At 50.4% G+C, this 16,615-nt stretch overlaps 5 protein-coding genes across 5 annotated transcripts; 2 read left to right on the forward strand and 3 right to left on the reverse strand.

Annotated features, from left to right (window-relative positions):
- Nucleotides 1–2,254: 2,254 nt before the first annotated feature.
- On the forward strand, nucleotides 2,255–7,567 carry N7482_010715 (uncharacterized protein; the record flags this gene model as incomplete). Its single annotated transcript, XM_056692839.1, has 3 exons — nucleotides 2,255–3,236; nucleotides 3,299–3,931; nucleotides 3,981–7,567. 3 exons carry the CDS (start codon nucleotides 2,255–2,257, stop codon nucleotides 7,565–7,567), a joined length of 5,202 nt encoding a protein of 1,733 aa, XP_056538796.1.
- A 1,518-nt stretch (nucleotides 7,568–9,085) lies between these two features.
- Nucleotides 9,086–10,087, reverse strand: N7482_010716 (S-adenosyl-L-methionine-dependent methyltransferase; the record flags this gene model as incomplete). Its single annotated transcript, XM_056692840.1, has 2 exons — nucleotides 9,086–9,334; nucleotides 9,425–10,087. 2 exons carry the CDS (start codon nucleotides 10,085–10,087, stop codon nucleotides 9,086–9,088), a joined length of 912 nt encoding a protein of 303 aa, XP_056538797.1.
- Nucleotides 10,088–10,815: 728 nt separating this feature from the next.
- N7482_010717 (uncharacterized protein) lies at nucleotides 10,816–11,520 on the forward strand (the record flags this gene model as incomplete). Its single annotated transcript, XM_056692841.1, has 1 exon — nucleotides 10,816–11,520. One exon carries the CDS (start codon nucleotides 10,816–10,818, stop codon nucleotides 11,518–11,520), a length of 705 nt encoding a protein of 234 aa, XP_056538798.1.
- Nucleotides 11,521–12,813: 1,293 nt separating this feature from the next.
- On the reverse strand, nucleotides 12,814–13,629 carry N7482_010718 (germin family protein; the record flags this gene model as incomplete). Its single annotated transcript, XM_056692842.1, has 3 exons — nucleotides 12,814–13,241; nucleotides 13,294–13,436; nucleotides 13,490–13,629. 3 exons carry the CDS (start codon nucleotides 13,627–13,629, stop codon nucleotides 12,814–12,816), a joined length of 711 nt encoding a protein of 236 aa, XP_056538799.1.
- Nucleotides 13,630–14,812: 1,183 nt separating this feature from the next.
- N7482_010719 (uncharacterized protein) lies at nucleotides 14,813–16,402 on the reverse strand (the record flags this gene model as incomplete). Its single annotated transcript, XM_056692843.1, has 1 exon — nucleotides 14,813–16,402. The coding sequence occupies one exon, from the start codon at nucleotides 16,400–16,402 to the stop codon at nucleotides 14,813–14,815; it is 1,590 nt and encodes a 529-aa protein (XP_056538800.1).
- Nucleotides 16,403–16,615: the final 213 nt, after the last annotated feature.

The following is a 16,615-nucleotide window of genomic DNA, read 5'->3' on the forward strand; positions in this document are numbered from 1 at the left end:
TGCTTTGATGCGTTGTCCTGGGTCCTGTGAACTCGGGCCGCACTGCTGGCAGGATCCTTATGGCAAAAAACACTATAAGCTCTACCGGGATCAGCTGGAGAGCTTGGTAAAATATGTGCAGAGCGGTGGGATCTTACAGTCGCATGAAGATATGCCTAGTATGATTCGCGAGCAAATCTACAGGGTAGAGAGACAACGGCTCGACAGACTGCGGGCTAATAATCGATCTACCGCCGAGACAAGCTGCCCTCCCATTACTATCACAAATGTGCTTCTAACACAAGCGCCACAAGAACCCGGGTTGTCAACATCCGCACTTCCAGAGAATACTCTTGCCTCTTTAGTCGACGTTCCTGCCATCCATGTTTCAGGTCTTCTCGATGTTGCTGTGAGAGAATATAGCAGCTGGCAATAGTCCCGTTTAGATGACGAGGTATTGAAAGCCGAGGTCAGAAAGGCGTGCGATGTAGCCCTAGATGATGGACTGGACTTAGCACAGATTGATGAAGACAAAGATCCTAATTACTTCAAAGCGCGTAGTGTTAAGTGGGGTATTACGAGGCGTTTTGTCAAGGATATTAGGTACTGGGTGGAGAACTACAACGGATGCGTGATAAACGAAGCGGATATTTAATGCGAGCATTGTTTATGGTGGATTCTTTTAGGCATCTATACATTATAATTTAAGATATCTTCAATGCAGCTAGGCGAGGGAATTAGGGTTTATCAATTATTAGACCCGCATTCCAGAAATGACCCTTGGCGCTTGATACTCTTGATCTAATCACGTTAACACACTACTCAAGAAAGGCATCGAAACCTTGGTTTGGGTTCACTTCATACTCCTTCCATTTTCGCTTAAGGAATTGCTTGAGCTCGGAGAAGAACTCTTCAATAGGGTTTAAGTCCGGTGAATAAGGGGGGAGATATATCAGCTTAACGCCGGAATTTAAGCACATCCGCTGGATCTTCTCCGTACGATGAAATGAAGCATTATCCATGATGAGGACCGACCTTGGCTCCGGCCACCTGTTGCAATGCTGAAGAAGTTGCTCGATGAAGTCTTCGAAGACATCGGCATCGGTAGCGCCTTGAAATACCCGTCGGAGGACAATTCCATCCTGAGCATATGCAGGGAGTATCTAATAGCGTCTATCCCGGTGGAACCTAGAAATTTGGACTGGTGTTACACCGAGAGGAGACCAACCGGTTCGTCGAAACCCCGCCCTTTTATCACAGCCTGACTCATCCACGAAGACGAATTGGTAAGACTTGAAAGAAGATAGATTGTGGAGGTAGAAGTCCCTCAAATCTGAATTTCGTTCCTTTGCAATCTGTCGAGCTACTTTCTTCGACCATCCGACGGAAGCAAGCGCTCTGCTGATGCTTTGTATCGTCACATGCTTTCCAAATTCGTCCCAGAGGAAGAGGGCCATATCATCTTGATACAATGCCGGCTTGTCCGTTAGATGATCACAGAGAGCTTCGATCATGGACGGCGTGATGCTTCGCGGGCATCCAACACCATTTCGCGGCGCCCTAACATTCCCGAATACTTTAAGGTTGGAGCGTATGCGTACTATGGATTGTTTGCTGCAGTCGGCAGCATGGGCCATCTGAGACGTCGTTAGTGAGTTACTCTGCATCATATGATGAATAAGCTCGAGCTGTGCGGGTTTGAGGTTTGGTGCCATGTTGCTCGGTATAAAGTGGAATGGCTGTCTGAATGACTGTGCTATGTGGACTTGGAGTAGTGGGTCAGCTCCTGAATGTGGCGGGCCGATAATACTTCCGACTTAGAGACATATGCACCAATTCATTCTACGGGATTCTACGGGATTCTACGCAGAGTGGGTGCTGTTGCTGCCCGACCACCACCTTGCTTTTGCTGTACGCAAGCAATGTTGTCTTTATTTAACCATCTTCTACTGTACAAGTGGCTTAGATGACGCTAGGAGCGGACCGGTCCGGCTGAAGTAGTTAAGACCCGTTATGACTTCGTTTGGCAACGCCCAAGCCAGCACGATATAGCATACCAGTCCTTTTCTGGTTTAGTACAAGTGCAAGACACGTGAATTCAGAACTGGGAGACTGGAGGTCTGTGTTCAGCCTCACCTCCACCCCGCACCCTGACAAACTCTCGGCACTCATTCTCATGTGCCTGCGCTCTAAGACATCTTTGTCTCTCATATTCTTTTACGGATCTAGTCAACCAGACGTCCCCGTCGCAAAATCCGATCCATAATAGTTCATTATGGCCAGGGCCCCTCTATCCTATGACGACTACACGGTCGGATGGATATCCGCCCTACCTGTGGAGACGGCAGCCGCGAAGCTGATGTTAGACGAAATACACCCACCTCTACCTCGCCCGCCGATGGATCAAAATACATATATACTTGGAAGCATCGGGGAACAAAATATCGTCATTGCCAGTTTACCGAGTGGCGCGTACGGCAATATTCCAGCCTCAACGGTTGCGATGCAGTTGCTGTCTACTTTCCACGCCATCCGCATTGGTTTGATGGTTGGTATCGGCGGAGGAGTGCCAAGCAGCAATGCGGATATTCGACTAGGGGATATTGTAGTGAGCCAGCCGACGTGCACTTCTGGAGGCGTCATCCAATATGATCTTGGTAAAGCGTTAAGCGGTGATCAATTCCAGCGGACAGGGATGCTTAATCGGCCCCCCAAGGTTCTGTTGACTGCTCTCGCTACCCTCCAAGCTCATCACCTCACAGAAGATACTCGAGTGGTTGAGTTCATTTCTAGCATTAAAGTCAAAATAGCGCCGCACAAAGCTACAAATTTCGCCCGACCAACCCAAGAGGATTGTCTATTCCAAGCAGAATATGAACATATTACATCTAGCACCTGTATGCACTGTGATCGAACCAAACTATCTCTACGGCCTCAACGAGAGCACGAAGAACCTGTCATCCACTATGGACTGATTGGATCTGCAAATCAGGTAGTGAAAGATAGCAGGCGGCGCGATCAGCTAGCTCGGGACTTGGGGGTATATTGTGTGGAGATGGAAGCGGCGGGACTCATGAATGACTTTCCATGTCTGGTTATTCGGGGGATCTGCGACTACGCTGACTCACACAAGAATGAGGAGTGGCAGGGATATGCGGCAGCCGTAGCGGCAGCTTATGCGAAAGAGCTTCTCTTGATGGTCCCAATCGATCAGATTGCCAGTACCCCGACGGCACGAGACACTCTAGCGGACTCTGGTGAGAGAATATCTACAGTACTCGTTAAGTAGTTTGAAATGATTGCTAAATAGTCGTTATAGTTCACCGCTTTGACGTCCCATTAGACCTGACGGCTGTGCCAGTGATTGAGAATTTCTTGGGAAGGCAAGGCGAGCTAGATCAACTCTGGCAGTATTTACGGCCCACGGATTCCCAGTCACGGAAAGTTACAATTCTTCATGGGCTTGGGGGAATGGGGAAGACACAACTAGCGATTCGTTTCGCACGAGACCACAAACACGATTTTACTGCTATCTTCTGGCTGAGTGGTAAGGACCGCGGCACGCTATTGCAATCTTTGAGTTCTATCTTGCCCCGATTGCCAGGACGGTCACATACTGACGTGGCAATGAATAACGAGGAGGTGGAGCAACGAGCTAGAGATGTGTTAAAGTGGCTAGCAATAGAGGGAAACTCACGCTGGCTCATTATTTTTGACAACGTGGACCAATACTCCCCGTGTGGCCCTATCGGTGATGCATACGATATTGCTGACTTCTTCCCTGGAGCTGACCATGGCTCTATTCTCATTACCTCTCGGCTGCAAGGGTTGACAGAGCTGGGGACGTCATTTCCTATCCATAGACTTGACTTGAAGGATGCGATCCAGCTACTCTTACAAAGTAGCCGTCTATCAGTGAAGAATACAGCGAAGGAGGTTGAGAGCAATCCAGGTATTAAAAAACTTATCACACAAACTTTTTATGATACCAACATATATAGATACCGTTGCTCTAGCGAGCCGTCTAGATGGACTTCCACTGGCAATCATCATTGCCGGGGCGTTTATGCATGAAACTGGAACCAGTATTACTGAGTACTTGCAGTTTTACCAAGAGTCTTGGTCCGACCTACAGCTGCAATCGAATCCTGAACGCCAGTACCAACAAGGTAACATGCTACAAAGCTGGATGATCTCATATGACGAGATCCAGAAGCGGAACCCGGACGCAGCGTCACTGCTATTGCTACTTGCTCGCTTTGATAATCGAGATATCTGGTATGAATTAATACAAAGCAGCCGTTGTAGCTCAAATCTCCCAATTTGGCTCGAAAGGACTATATCAAGCGGACTGGCGTTCAAAAACGGTGTTAGGACGCTCATCGGATTCTCTCTCCTTGAGTTTAAGGAACAAAACGGAGGCTATGCTATGCACCCAGTGGTACAAGACTGGTGTCTTCACCTTGCCATCGCAGACAAAAATGTGGATTCGATCCAGCTCAGTGAACTGGCACTAATATCGGTTGGATACACTGTCCCCAGTGCAAGTGACAGACATTATTCCGAGATTCAACAACGGCTTATTCCACACGCAAATTATGTATGTCATGGGGATTGGTCAGGCGATGATATTGCGGTGTGGGGAGCATTCCATAGTTTAGGAAACATCTACTCTGATCAGGGGAAGCTGAAAGAGGCAGAGGAGATGTACCAGCGAGCACTGGCAGGCAAGGAGAAGGCCCTCGGTCCTGATTATACGTCCACTCTTGATACAGTCAACAACCTTGGGATTCTATACTCTGTTCAGGGGAAGCTGAAAGAGTCAGACGAGATGTACCAGCGAGCACTGGCAGGGTACGAGAAGGCCCTCGGTCCTGATCATACGTCCACTCTTAATACAGTCAACAACCTTGGTCTTCTCTACTCTGATCAAGGGAAGATGAAAGAGGCAGAGGGGATGTACCAGCGAGCACTGGCAGGGTACGAGAAGGCCCTCGGTCCTGATCATACGTCCACTCTTCAGACAGTTAATAACCTTGGGATTCTATACTCTGATCAGGGGAAGCTAAAAGAGGCAGAGGAGATGTACCAGCGAGCACTGGCAGGCAAGGAGAAGGCCCTCGGTCCTGATCATACGTCTACTCTTGATACAGTCAACAACCTTGGCAATCTCTACTCTGATCAAGGGAAGATGAAAGAGGCAGAGGAGATGTACCAGCGAGCACTGGCAGGCAGGGAGATGGCCCTCGGTCCTGATCATACGTCCACTCTCAATACAGTCAACAACCTTGGGAGTCTCTACAAACATCAGGGGAAGATGAAAGAGGCAGAGGAGATGTACCAGCGAGCACTGGCAGGGTACGAGAAGGCCCTCGGTCCTGATCATACGTCCACTCTTCAGACAGTCAACAACCTTGGGAGTCTCTACTCTGATCAAGGGAAGATCAAAGAGGCAGAGGAGATGTACCAGCGAGCACTAGCAGGCAAGGAGAAGGCCCTCGGTCCTGATCATACGTCTACTCTTGATACAGTCAACAACCTTGGGAATCTCTACAAACATCAGGGGAAGATAAAAGAGGCAGAGGAGATGTACCAGCGAGCACTAGCAGGCAAGGAGAAGGCCCTCGGTCCTGATCATACGTCTACTCTTGATACAGTCAACAACCTTGGGAGTCTCTACTCTGATCAAGGGAAGATCAAAGAGGCAGAGGAGATGTACCAGCGAGCACTAGCAGGCAAGGAGAAGGCCCTCGGTCCTGATCATACGTCTACTCTTGATACAGTCAACAACCTTGGGAATCTCTACAAACATCAGGGGAAGATAAAAGAGGCAGAGGAGATGTACCAGCGAGCACTAGCAGGCAAGGAGAAGGCCCTCGGTCCTGATCATACGTCTACTCTTGATATAGTCAACAACCTTGGCAATCTCTACTCTGATCAGGGGAAGATGAAAGAGGCAGAGGAGATGTACCAGCGCGCACTGGCAGGCAGGGAGATGGCCCTCGGTCCTGATCATACGTCCACTCTTGATACAGTCAACAACCTTGGTCTTCTCTACCCTGATCAAGGGAAGATCAAAGAGGCAGAGGAGATGTACCAGCGAGCACTAGTAGGCTACGAGAAGGCCCTCGGTCCTGATCATACGTCCACTCTCAATACAGTCAACAACCTTGGTCTTCTCTACTCTGATCAAGGGAAGATCAAAGAGGCAGAGGAGATGTACCAGCGAGCACTGGTAGGCAGGGAGAAGGCCCTCGGTCCTGATCATACGTCCACTCTCAATACAGTCAACAACCTTGGGAGTCTCTACTCTGATCAAGGGAAGATCAAAGAGGCAGAGGAGATGTACCAGCGAGCACTGGCAGGCAAGGAGAAGGCCCTCGGTCCTGATCATACGTCTACTCTTGATACAGTCAACAATCTCGGCAATCTCTATTCTGATCAAGGGAAGATGAAAGAGGCAGAGGAGATATACCAGCGCGCACTGGCAGGGTACGAGAAGGCCCTAGGTCCTGATCATACGTCCACTCTCAATACAGTCAACAACCTTGGGAATCTCTACAAACATCAGGGGAAGATGAAAGAGGCAGAGGAGATGTACCAGCGAGCACTAACAGGCAAGGAGAAGGCCCTAGGTCCTGATCATACGTCTACTCTCAATACAGTCAACAACCTTGGTCTTCTCTACTCTGATCAAGGGAAGATTAAAGAGGCAGAGGAGATGTACCAGCGAGCACTGGCAGGCAAGGAGAAGGCCCTCGGTCCTGATCATACGTCTACTCTTGATACAGTCAACAATCTTGGCAATCTCTATTCTGATCAAGGGAAGATGAAAGAGGCAGAGGAGATATACCAGCGCGCACTGGCAGGGTACGAGAAGGCCCTAGGTCCTGATCATACGTCCACTCTCAATACAGTTAATAACCTTGGGAATCTCTACAAACATCAGGGGAAGATAAAAGAGGCAGAGGAGATGTACCAGCGAGCACTAACAGGCAAGGAGAAGGCCCTAGGTCCTAATCATACGTCTACTCTCAATACAGTCAACAACCTTGGTCTTCTCTCCTCTGATCAAGGGAAGATGAAAGAGGCAGAGGAGATGTACCAGCGAGCACTGGCAGGCAAGGAGAAGGCCCTCGGTCCTGATCATACGTCTACTCTTGATACAGTCAACAATCTTGGCAATCTCTACTCTGATCAAAGGAAGATGAAAGAGGCAGAGGAGATGTACCAGCGCGCACTGGCAGGGTACGAGAAGGCCCTCGGTCCTGATCATACGTCTACTCTTGATACAGTCAACAACCTTGGTCTTCTCTACCCTGATCAAGGGAAGATCAAAGAGGCAGAGGAGATGTACCAGCGAGCACTAGTAGGCTACGAGAAGGCCCTCGGTCCTGATCATACGTCTACTCTTGATATAGTCAACAACCTTGGCAATCTCTACTCTGATCAGGGCAAGATGAAAGAGGCAGAGGAGATGTACCAGCGAGCACTGGCAGGGTACGAGAAGGCCCTTGGTCCTGATCACAATAGGACCCGGCGACTTGTAGACAGGTTAAATGCCTTAAGTATTGCAGATATAAAGTAGTGTCTTAACCTCCCCATAGAAATTATACATCTTCCTCCGATTTATTCTTACAATACAGTAGCCGTGGGTTCAGTACATAGTTTCCCTATGGCCAAGGCAAAAAGCAATGTCACGACTGATCATGCGCAAAGTATGCCAACTGATTTATATTTTGTACTTTCTAGTCTTTATTGAAACGCTAGTCTATAGAGGTTGGGATAGCTCTGGCATTGCTGAATAGTGGTCGCAATTGTGTGACCAGCAAAGGTGCACCTATCGTGCGGCTAAAACGGAGAGCCTATTCGAGGCAGATCTGGAAACAAGGCATGAGCTGCCACTCGCCACTCTACGGGGTTCCATGGAATTCCACGGGTTTTTGTACCAATGGTGTAATATTACGTAGCTTGGTACTGTAACTTACCGAGTCGATTTTACTGCTCCCTTCAATTTAAAGATGCTCGCTCGATAAGGCGGTGGGGCCAGGAAAGAGTTTCTCAGTGTATATTGGTCAAGCCGATTTCGAGAATGGCTGTAACGGCCCCCGGCACGCTCGCAGAACGGTGTGACCGCTGCCAGGACCAACGTCAGTGGCTATTCGCCGGCGACCACGTTCCAATACTGTCTGAATTCGATAGCCGATGGGACCCGGTGCTCGCGGTGGAACGACGGCAGTGAAAGGACGCGGACTGGAAGGCGTGGAGCGAGACACTCACGTCGATCAGTGAGCAATGGCCGGCCCTTCCAGGAGAAGTTATCATATTAACGCGTTCATCAAGGCAGCGAATGAGTCGGACTCGGTGCCGAAGAAGCGTTTCTGCCACTATTCGAAAGCCACGTACTCACATAAACTGGAGGAGCTCCGGAGGAAGGTCTCCCAGGCCCGCGGGTAGGCATGTTCGGAGAGTGCAACCGAAGAGGACCACGACCGCTTCCAGCAGTTACGCCATGAGTCCGGACGGGCGAGCCGGAAAACTTCGAGACAGGCGCATCGTCAATCAACAGATTCCAGAGGCTATTATATAGTAGATTACCAGCTTCCTTAGCGAGCGGTGCACCATGCTCGTCATACAAGAAGGCCCCATAGAAAGAGCACTAGTGGCCACAGGCATCCCCCAGGGGTCACCTTTATCACCAATACTCTATCCTTTCTACAACGCTAACCTGGTCGACCACATACACCGCGTAGCGACAAGTGGCAGCGCCCACACCCCCATTATCAGAACCATAATCACTGGAAATATCCACGATATATGTATCCTGGTCTGGAGCAGGCGCGCGGACGCCAACATTCGACTACTTGGCGTGCGCACGGCCACGCAGGAGCTCCGGCCAGTTTATTCTACGTAGCATCATTAACAGGATGGATCGACTGACACAGAAGGGATAGCTCCGGCCAACGTGTCTCTATTTCTACTACTACTGGCCATAATTGGTAGAGTATTCTATATACAAACAATAGCTGCATATTCCTAATTCCGCTTCATGATAATGTACTTCATTCTTTTCTCTGTCTTTTCCACACTTCCACCCTCCCTCCTATTATTTTCGAGGGGCGTTTGCGGGCTTCTGCCCTATAAAGAGATGGAAATATGAATAGAGCCGCAGGTCCTCTTGTTTTAGTTCCTCCTGCACCCGACTAATCAAGGCATCGGTGTCTTCCTTCGACCAGCCCAATGTCTTGGTGAATAGACGCAGGGTGTATCCCTCCAGCGCATACTGCATTTGGAACACATAGGAAGACCCAGTGCGTTTCAAATTTGGCTCATCACTCCAGTCGCCAAAGGGGACCTAGTCGCAGGTGCTCAAAAGTCAGCCTCCCAAGCTACACACACGGATTGTCTTCAAATATCTTTTTTTTAGCATATTAGGCTTACTCACCTTGAATATCTGTTCCTCGACTTGTACAAAGCCAGCTAAGTGCATTAGCTCCTTCTGCTCGGCTGCCACGTTGATTCTCTTGCCAAACCTAGCCGCCGCCTCATGCATTAGCGCCTCCCATTCCCTGAGCGCCACCAGCCGGGTCTCATTCTGTGGGTTATCGGTAAAGAAGCGCAAGTCATTCTCCCACACTTCTAACCACCCGCCAGGGAGAAGATGCCGGAACGCATTAGCGTAGAACCCGTCATAGTCGGCAATCACCCCGCCCAGGGACTGCGCATGGATCAAATGAAATGCCTGCTTTGCAGTAAACGGCCACTCGCCTTCAATCTCGTGGTTCTCGAAATACCCGAGATATGTAGACATTTGAGTCACGTCTATGCCCGTTAAGCGCGGGGCAGGATGATGTCGCTCCAGCACCATGAGCGTCCAGGAGCCGCTGCGGGTAGCGAATTCGAGAAATTTGTGTTTTTTCTGGACCGGCTCTATAGGGGCAATAAAGGTTCTGCCGTCTAGGAGTTCATGCCAGATGCCGTTGATGGCCCCGTGTGCTGTGACGGCCGTTTTGTCGTCTGGGAAAGGGAATTCGGACCTGAAGCCGTAGTAGCGGCGGCCATTTTCGTATGTATGGTTATTGCGTGCAGTCAGCCAGTTTGTGTCCATTTTTTTTCTCTTTCGGGTATCTATGATTTCCGTTCCTTCGTGAGTGGTGATCGGGGTTCCAGGAGCCGGAAGAGGTGTGACGCATGACAGGACGATGGACTTGGAGATCACCTGACGGACGTGTGGTGGTGGGGAGCAGCTGACCAGACTAACCGGATGGGGCCTATTTGTATGGAAGCTCTACAAAACAGTGGACACCACCTCCATAGTTTCTTCTCTCTTCACTTTCGTTGTCTCGTTGAACGCATCTGGTTCCTTTCCAGTTGTCTCTTTCACACAACGAAAGTCATTTTCACCCTTTCCTGTCACTGTCGAAACTGTACAGACGCGAGCAGTAGGCTCTTTTCACGTTACGCGAACGCCTCTCTCCGGCACTGCTCCTGCTCCAGCCGAGCCATTGACAGATTAACGCACAGCTATGCACACTAGTGACTTCTGACCAGCCGCTACTGTCTCAGGAACCACCCTAGCTTCCCTCCAGTGAGCATCACGTGTATCGACCAAGTTCGAGAACCACTTACTATTTCTTCTTGCTGCCAGCAGCTGCCAGCAAGTCAATCTCGCAACAGCCAAGCTCAATTGCTCCTAGCTCAAGTTCTCCTGTGGAAGACCCGGAGGCGGCACGTACATCCCTAGTCACCAGATCCCGTACGACTACAATCTCCCGTACAACTTCTGCCGCTCGAGCGGTCTCACCGGACCTTAGTGGCACCTCCGAGTTACTGACCATGCCTAGCTCAGGCTATGGCCCGGTGCTGACCGCTGCAGATGCCGCCACCGCTCCCCAGGTGTCGCCCGCTAACACTCTGATTACCATCTCGACGACCGATCTTGACCGTCTCCTGGAAGCGCGACTGGAAGAACGCCTAGACACCCGCATCCAGCAGCTTCATCAGGACCACGCTCTACACGGTCCTCCCGGCATGCAAGGTGATCCCGACCATCTAGTCAGTAACGATACTCAATGGAAAGCGAACGATATTGGCTATTTCGACCCCGGCCTCCCTGACCGCGACGATTTGATCTTCGATGGCCCTACTACTTGGTATACTAACGTTTACGTCTTCGTCCACCGAGTCAAGAACCCGTCGTCCTTAAAGTCTCCAGAATTTGCACCAGCCAACATCCACTCCTTCCTGCGTGGCGACGCCTTGAGATGGTATGCCTATGAACTCGGCGCTCGCGAAAAAGACATGATGCAAACCTGCACCCTCGAAATGGGTTGGTATGCTTCTCTTCAAGACCGTTTCAAGCCCAATCTTGAAGATGCACTAGCAGAACCGGAGAAAGACACGGACGGCTACAGCGACATCCGCGCAGGACGTTCCGCCCTCGAGTATGCCCAGAACCTGCTCCGCCTACTACAAAGCACCGGCAATGACAACCTAACTGACCAGATCCCCAAAATCCGGGACAGCATCGACCCCCACTGACGCCGAAGCCTCCCTCAGATCGGCGCTAGCACGACCCTGCAGCTCTTCCTAAATAAGCTGCACTTATGCTACCGCGCCGCGGCTGGACAGACCAGGTCGCGCTTCAGGCTTGTGAGCGCACATCGCGCGATTCCTGTGGCCAGTCTGCCCGTCAGGCTCGCCCAACCCAAGGTCAACCGCAGTAGCAGGGTCAGTACCTAATTCACTGGCAGCAGCAGCAGCAGCCTCCCCAGCCTCGCTCTTCACCGGCCTAAATCCAGTTCTGCGCCCAGCGCGCCGACAAACCCGTGCTTCCCGTTCCGCGGAACCCTACCCAGCTCCCATCACGCTCCAAGCCACTGCAGGTGTTCCATGAGGACGTTTACGCACCCGACCATGACTATGATGCAGAACATGACAGCGACTACCCCCGGTGGGATTTCCCTGACGCCTGCTACGCCGGCCATGACCACTTTTATGGCCCCACCGACATGCCCGACGAAGCCTATTTCGCCGAGGAAGGTGACTCTGATTTGGACCGCTAGGTGCAAAACCCCCCAGTACTGCTCAAGCCTGCGTCCCAGAGCCTGTGGTTTGCCCGGGGGTTCTCGGCGAGTACCCGTGGGTGACCCCAGAGTACCGCGTATACAAGTGAATAGAATGTATTAGTCGGTGATAATCTTGATTGTTGCCGCATGACTACACTTCATGCTTAACTAGACAGCCTATGTTACTCTCATTCTTATGTCACGTTCCCCGTCTGCATCGGGAGTCTCCTCCTCAAATAGGAGTATCATCTTCTTTTACCACTCATCAGGCTCGCTTACGCTACCATTAGTAGTTTCATTTTGTCACCATTTTATGCGGGGAACACCCTCTCGCGGAATCAAGTCACCATTTCGAATTATATACCTAACGTTCTACATGGACAGCTTATATCGCCGTCTCTTAGCATTGCTGCCTTCCCGCGTCGACACTAAAAATGCTAATATGTAGGTAAGCCAGAAAACGCCTCGCGAACTAAGACGGTAGAAGCCGTCTCGGATTTTACGGGAGCGTCACAAGATGCAGACGTCGCGTGCCCCAGGAGCAACCCGTGGCAACAACACGAGCAGCAGTCATGCTACAAGGGCTGGGTGAGTGTCTAAGTTTGTTCCAGGCATTGGTACGCTTTACTTGTACGTACAGGTATACATCGATATGGTTGTTGTAGTCGTATATCGCTTCGGCGGGGCTCATGGTAAATGAAGTCTACCTAGTATATGAACAAAAACCTTTGCTTATCACCCCCTTGGCTATCTAATGTTAAACTGATCAAGTTTGGCGCTTTTGCTTCCCACACTTGCTCAAGCATTCTTCAACCTTGATGGCGATAGTCCCCGGAATAGCATCCCTGACTTTATCAATATCCTCACCAGCAATGGTCTGACCAAATGTGGCAGCGATAACATCATCGCTGAAGCTGAATGTCTGGTCAGCCACCAAAGAAAAGCCAAAGTCCTCCGATGTGAATGCTGCTGTAAAATTGGCCGGCTCGCAATCGGGGTTCACCTGCGTGTGGAACGAACCTGCCGGGAAGATGGTCATCATCCCGGGGCCGAGCTCTGCACGAATGATTCGTTGATTACCTTCGGAGTCAAGGACGCTCCCCTCAGGTACCATCTCGGAATGCACACGGCCAGATGTAAGAGCGAATAGCTCGGTAGCACGAGGGTGAAGGTGGAGGAAGCTCATGCTGCATGCTATTTGGACAGATTAGTGCCGATCAAAACTGGTTCCATCATTTCTGCTAACCTGCCAATTGCGAGATACTCATGGAGGCTCCATAGCCAACAAGGGCAGGAAACGTCTTGCGGTTGGCAACCGGAAATTCGCTATGTTTGAAATCAAAGAGAAAATCTTCGTCCTTGGGGAGGAGTAGATAGCGGTCGACGGCCCTAAACAATTAGATGATCAATTTCAAGTGGAATATTTGATTTCAAAAACTCACGTGTCCACAAGTTGCAGTTGAGCCGTCAAGCTGAGTTCGGTTGTTGCACGTTTGAACATCTGCTGAGGCGCTGCCTTCACTGGAATGGCAAGGGTGATGGCAACAGCAAGGGCAGAGCTAAGTGCAGACTCGGGTCGCATGATGATTGTCAGGGATTAGGTGGATTTGAGGTGATTGCTTGGTTTGGGAGTAGCAGGAGATGTTGATGTCTCGTGTGGCTGGGGTTGTTTTAGTTGAAGTTGAAAGATCAAAAGAACAGCGATCGGGGTCTTTATATATCTCAATCCCTACAATTCGGCATATTCCCCGCATCGCAGCAATCTCCGTATTATATTCCAAATACTCTTCAGCATCACTAACTGTGTGAGCATCATTTACTTCGCATCAAGTCTCACCGGTTTGAATTCCAAATCGGCGCTGCTCAGCCATCATGCGTGGCTTAGGCAACACGTTCAGTTTATACGACGCGCATTGCCTAAGATGTGCTGCTGGAAAATCTTTAACGGACTAGGAGGGAGTAATCCCTGCCAAGCGACATTATTCCACCATGTCAAGGAAACTGATAGTCATCGGGTGTTGTTGCCAAGAGAGTGGCCCGCCTGAGCGGATGTCGTATTAGGCTTGGCTCGACCTACCCGAGCGTATTCATAATACGACGTTCATGGAATACTGTAGGCAGTCACAAGCAGAGGACGCCATTTGGCGGCTCTCAGCCTCCTTGCCCTTACCGTGAGCGTATTCCCACATCGGAGCTCAGACGCGAGACTTACGCCCCGGTACGCCAGGGCTGCGTCCAGGATTTTCGGCGGGAGTGATTTTACCTGGAATCTAGCATTATCAGGCGGGTATGGATTCCTTCTAGGCCTCACGTCCCAGCGAGTAGTGAATGCTCCTCGAAATTTCTTTATCTGCTTCGCATAGCCACGGGTTCAAAACTCAACAGCCCACAAAAGCTCGAGAAGACAGTCACGCTTCAAAGTTCATGGACCCGTCACCATTCTCAATTCCCGCAAAGACGGCCCTATTCCGCATCATCTATACGGTATTAGAAGCATTTATTTACCCTGACTTTCCCCCGAAGCGATATGCTACAACAACAACCACTCTGTTATTAATGTTTGTCTGTTCAGCTGAGATTATCTAAGGTGAACTTTGACCCTCACCTGATAAGACCTGTTATTCTCTCCACCTTGACCTGTGAAAATGTGAATAGACTGCGCTACTCCACTAACCCGGGCTGTTATGTCTCTCCATAGTGATCGACGATGGTGAACGTTGTGCCGGCTACAGCAGTCGGACCTGATCCTGCAGGTCTGAGCTTGGTCACCCCCATCCTGCAGGGTCGACATTGGGGGTGAGCTCCATGTTGACCGAGTACATGCTTTCGGGCCACCATGTTTCGCCAGTCCCACCCGACAGATGAAGAAGGCCCTTGCTTTTCATCAAACACACCACCTGACCCAGTTCCCACTGTCCAATATCGCCAATCCACCATACGCCATCTAGTAACATGACAAGAACCAACCAATGAGCAAAGATGTCCAGGGCTAGTAGCTGTGTAGCACGGAGTGACGGTATCTCACGGCTGGGTGAGCCCCGTGCCATCCAAGATTCGGCACTCACTTCGGCAAATGATGAATCTAGCACGGACTGGATGAGGCTGAGGAACTCTGCTGGCGCTTTGTTCAAAAAGGACATGATTGTTCGTCGAAGTGCCCTTGGTGATGTTATTGATGTGACACTGACCATGTACCTTCCAAGCCATGGCGAGACTTTAAAAAATTCATCAAATAGGATGGGTTGATTTCCGGAGACCTCCGCCTCCACCGGAACCTCTCTTGTAGATAGGCTGGCGGATGCACATTCCTCAAGAAAAAGTAAAGTCTTCGAACAAGCGTCGAGCTCTAGCTGGCGGAGAGCAGGTATCTCTCTTCCTTCAAAACAAGCTGCAGTACTTTCAATTTTCCTGCGTAGATTCTCAAAGGCTCGACCGTATGTAGATGCGACTAAAGGGAGAAAGAGACGGCCGATTTTATCAGACGGGCCGTTCTGTGGCGTTAGTAACTTCTCTGGTAATTCGGGTGGTATAAACATAGGTGGGCTGATGGTGGCAGATCGATGTCTATTAGCGTCGAAGATGCCTTTGAGGACTGCGGTGCTTGCTGTATGAGCTGCGCGTGTGAAGGAGATCCATTGTGAGTGCTGCGGAAGCACATCATTTGGGAGCTGCTGGCCGCTGCGTTTTGCGATCGCCGCGAGGCGTACTCGGATGGAATGGCTTGCAGAGGCGTACAAGACCATCAACGCCGCATTCGCGAGAATGTTATCATACCAATCAGAGCTCAGCACTGCTTGTTGTATGTGCTGGAGGGATGCCCCGTGATGACATTCTGCAAGTACAAGTAGTTCCCGGACCTCCATCAGGGTTTGACCGTCCAGAGACATCTGGGCTTGCTTGACTATATCATGAGTCTTGCATGCTGCTGCCAAGGCTATCAATGAAGACATAACGGGCTTGCTGTTGAACGCCAGATTTGGCATTCCTACGGAAAGGGCGTAGAGATCGAGATTGTCGAAAGGTATAATTTGGCTAGTATGCGTGAGATAGTGGCTCAAGAGATCGAGTTCTGTCGCATCGAGGATCCCAGGAGAACACGAATCCAGTCCCAAATCTCCACTTCTGTTAACACTTGGAGAGTAATAAGATAGTGAACTTGGCGAAGAGCTATTAGGCGTAGAATCAGGAACGGGGAGGTGATCTCTCGAAAGTGGAAGTGGCTCGTCCGTGTGTGAAATAAGAATACCGGGTCGCGTCAACGGGGAGTGCAAGGCAGGAATTGACCCATCTGTCAAGTCCTGCTCCTCGGATGAGTTGAGGTCACTCCGAAGGCCCTGATATCGACAACTGTGCATGCGCTTGGCACATCTAGAGCAGCTCGGTTGCAATTCATCGCACTAAGGGGATAATATTAGATCATGACTACGCGTTTCTGCATGTATACAGCCGTGGCCTACCTTCTTTCGTTGTTGTTTACATCTGAGGCAGCCGTTTCTGGATTTTGAGTGTGCCTTTCGAAGCCTGAAGTCTGCCATGGCGCCAGCTATGCTACCAACAGCGTACTGGAT

The sequence above is a fragment of the Penicillium canariense genome (genome assembly GCF_028826845.1).
Source record: "Penicillium canariense strain IBT 26290 chromosome Unknown utg000008l_segment0_segment0, whole genome shotgun sequence".
Lineage (NCBI taxonomy): Eukaryota > Fungi > Ascomycota > Eurotiomycetes > Eurotiales > Aspergillaceae > Penicillium > Penicillium canariense.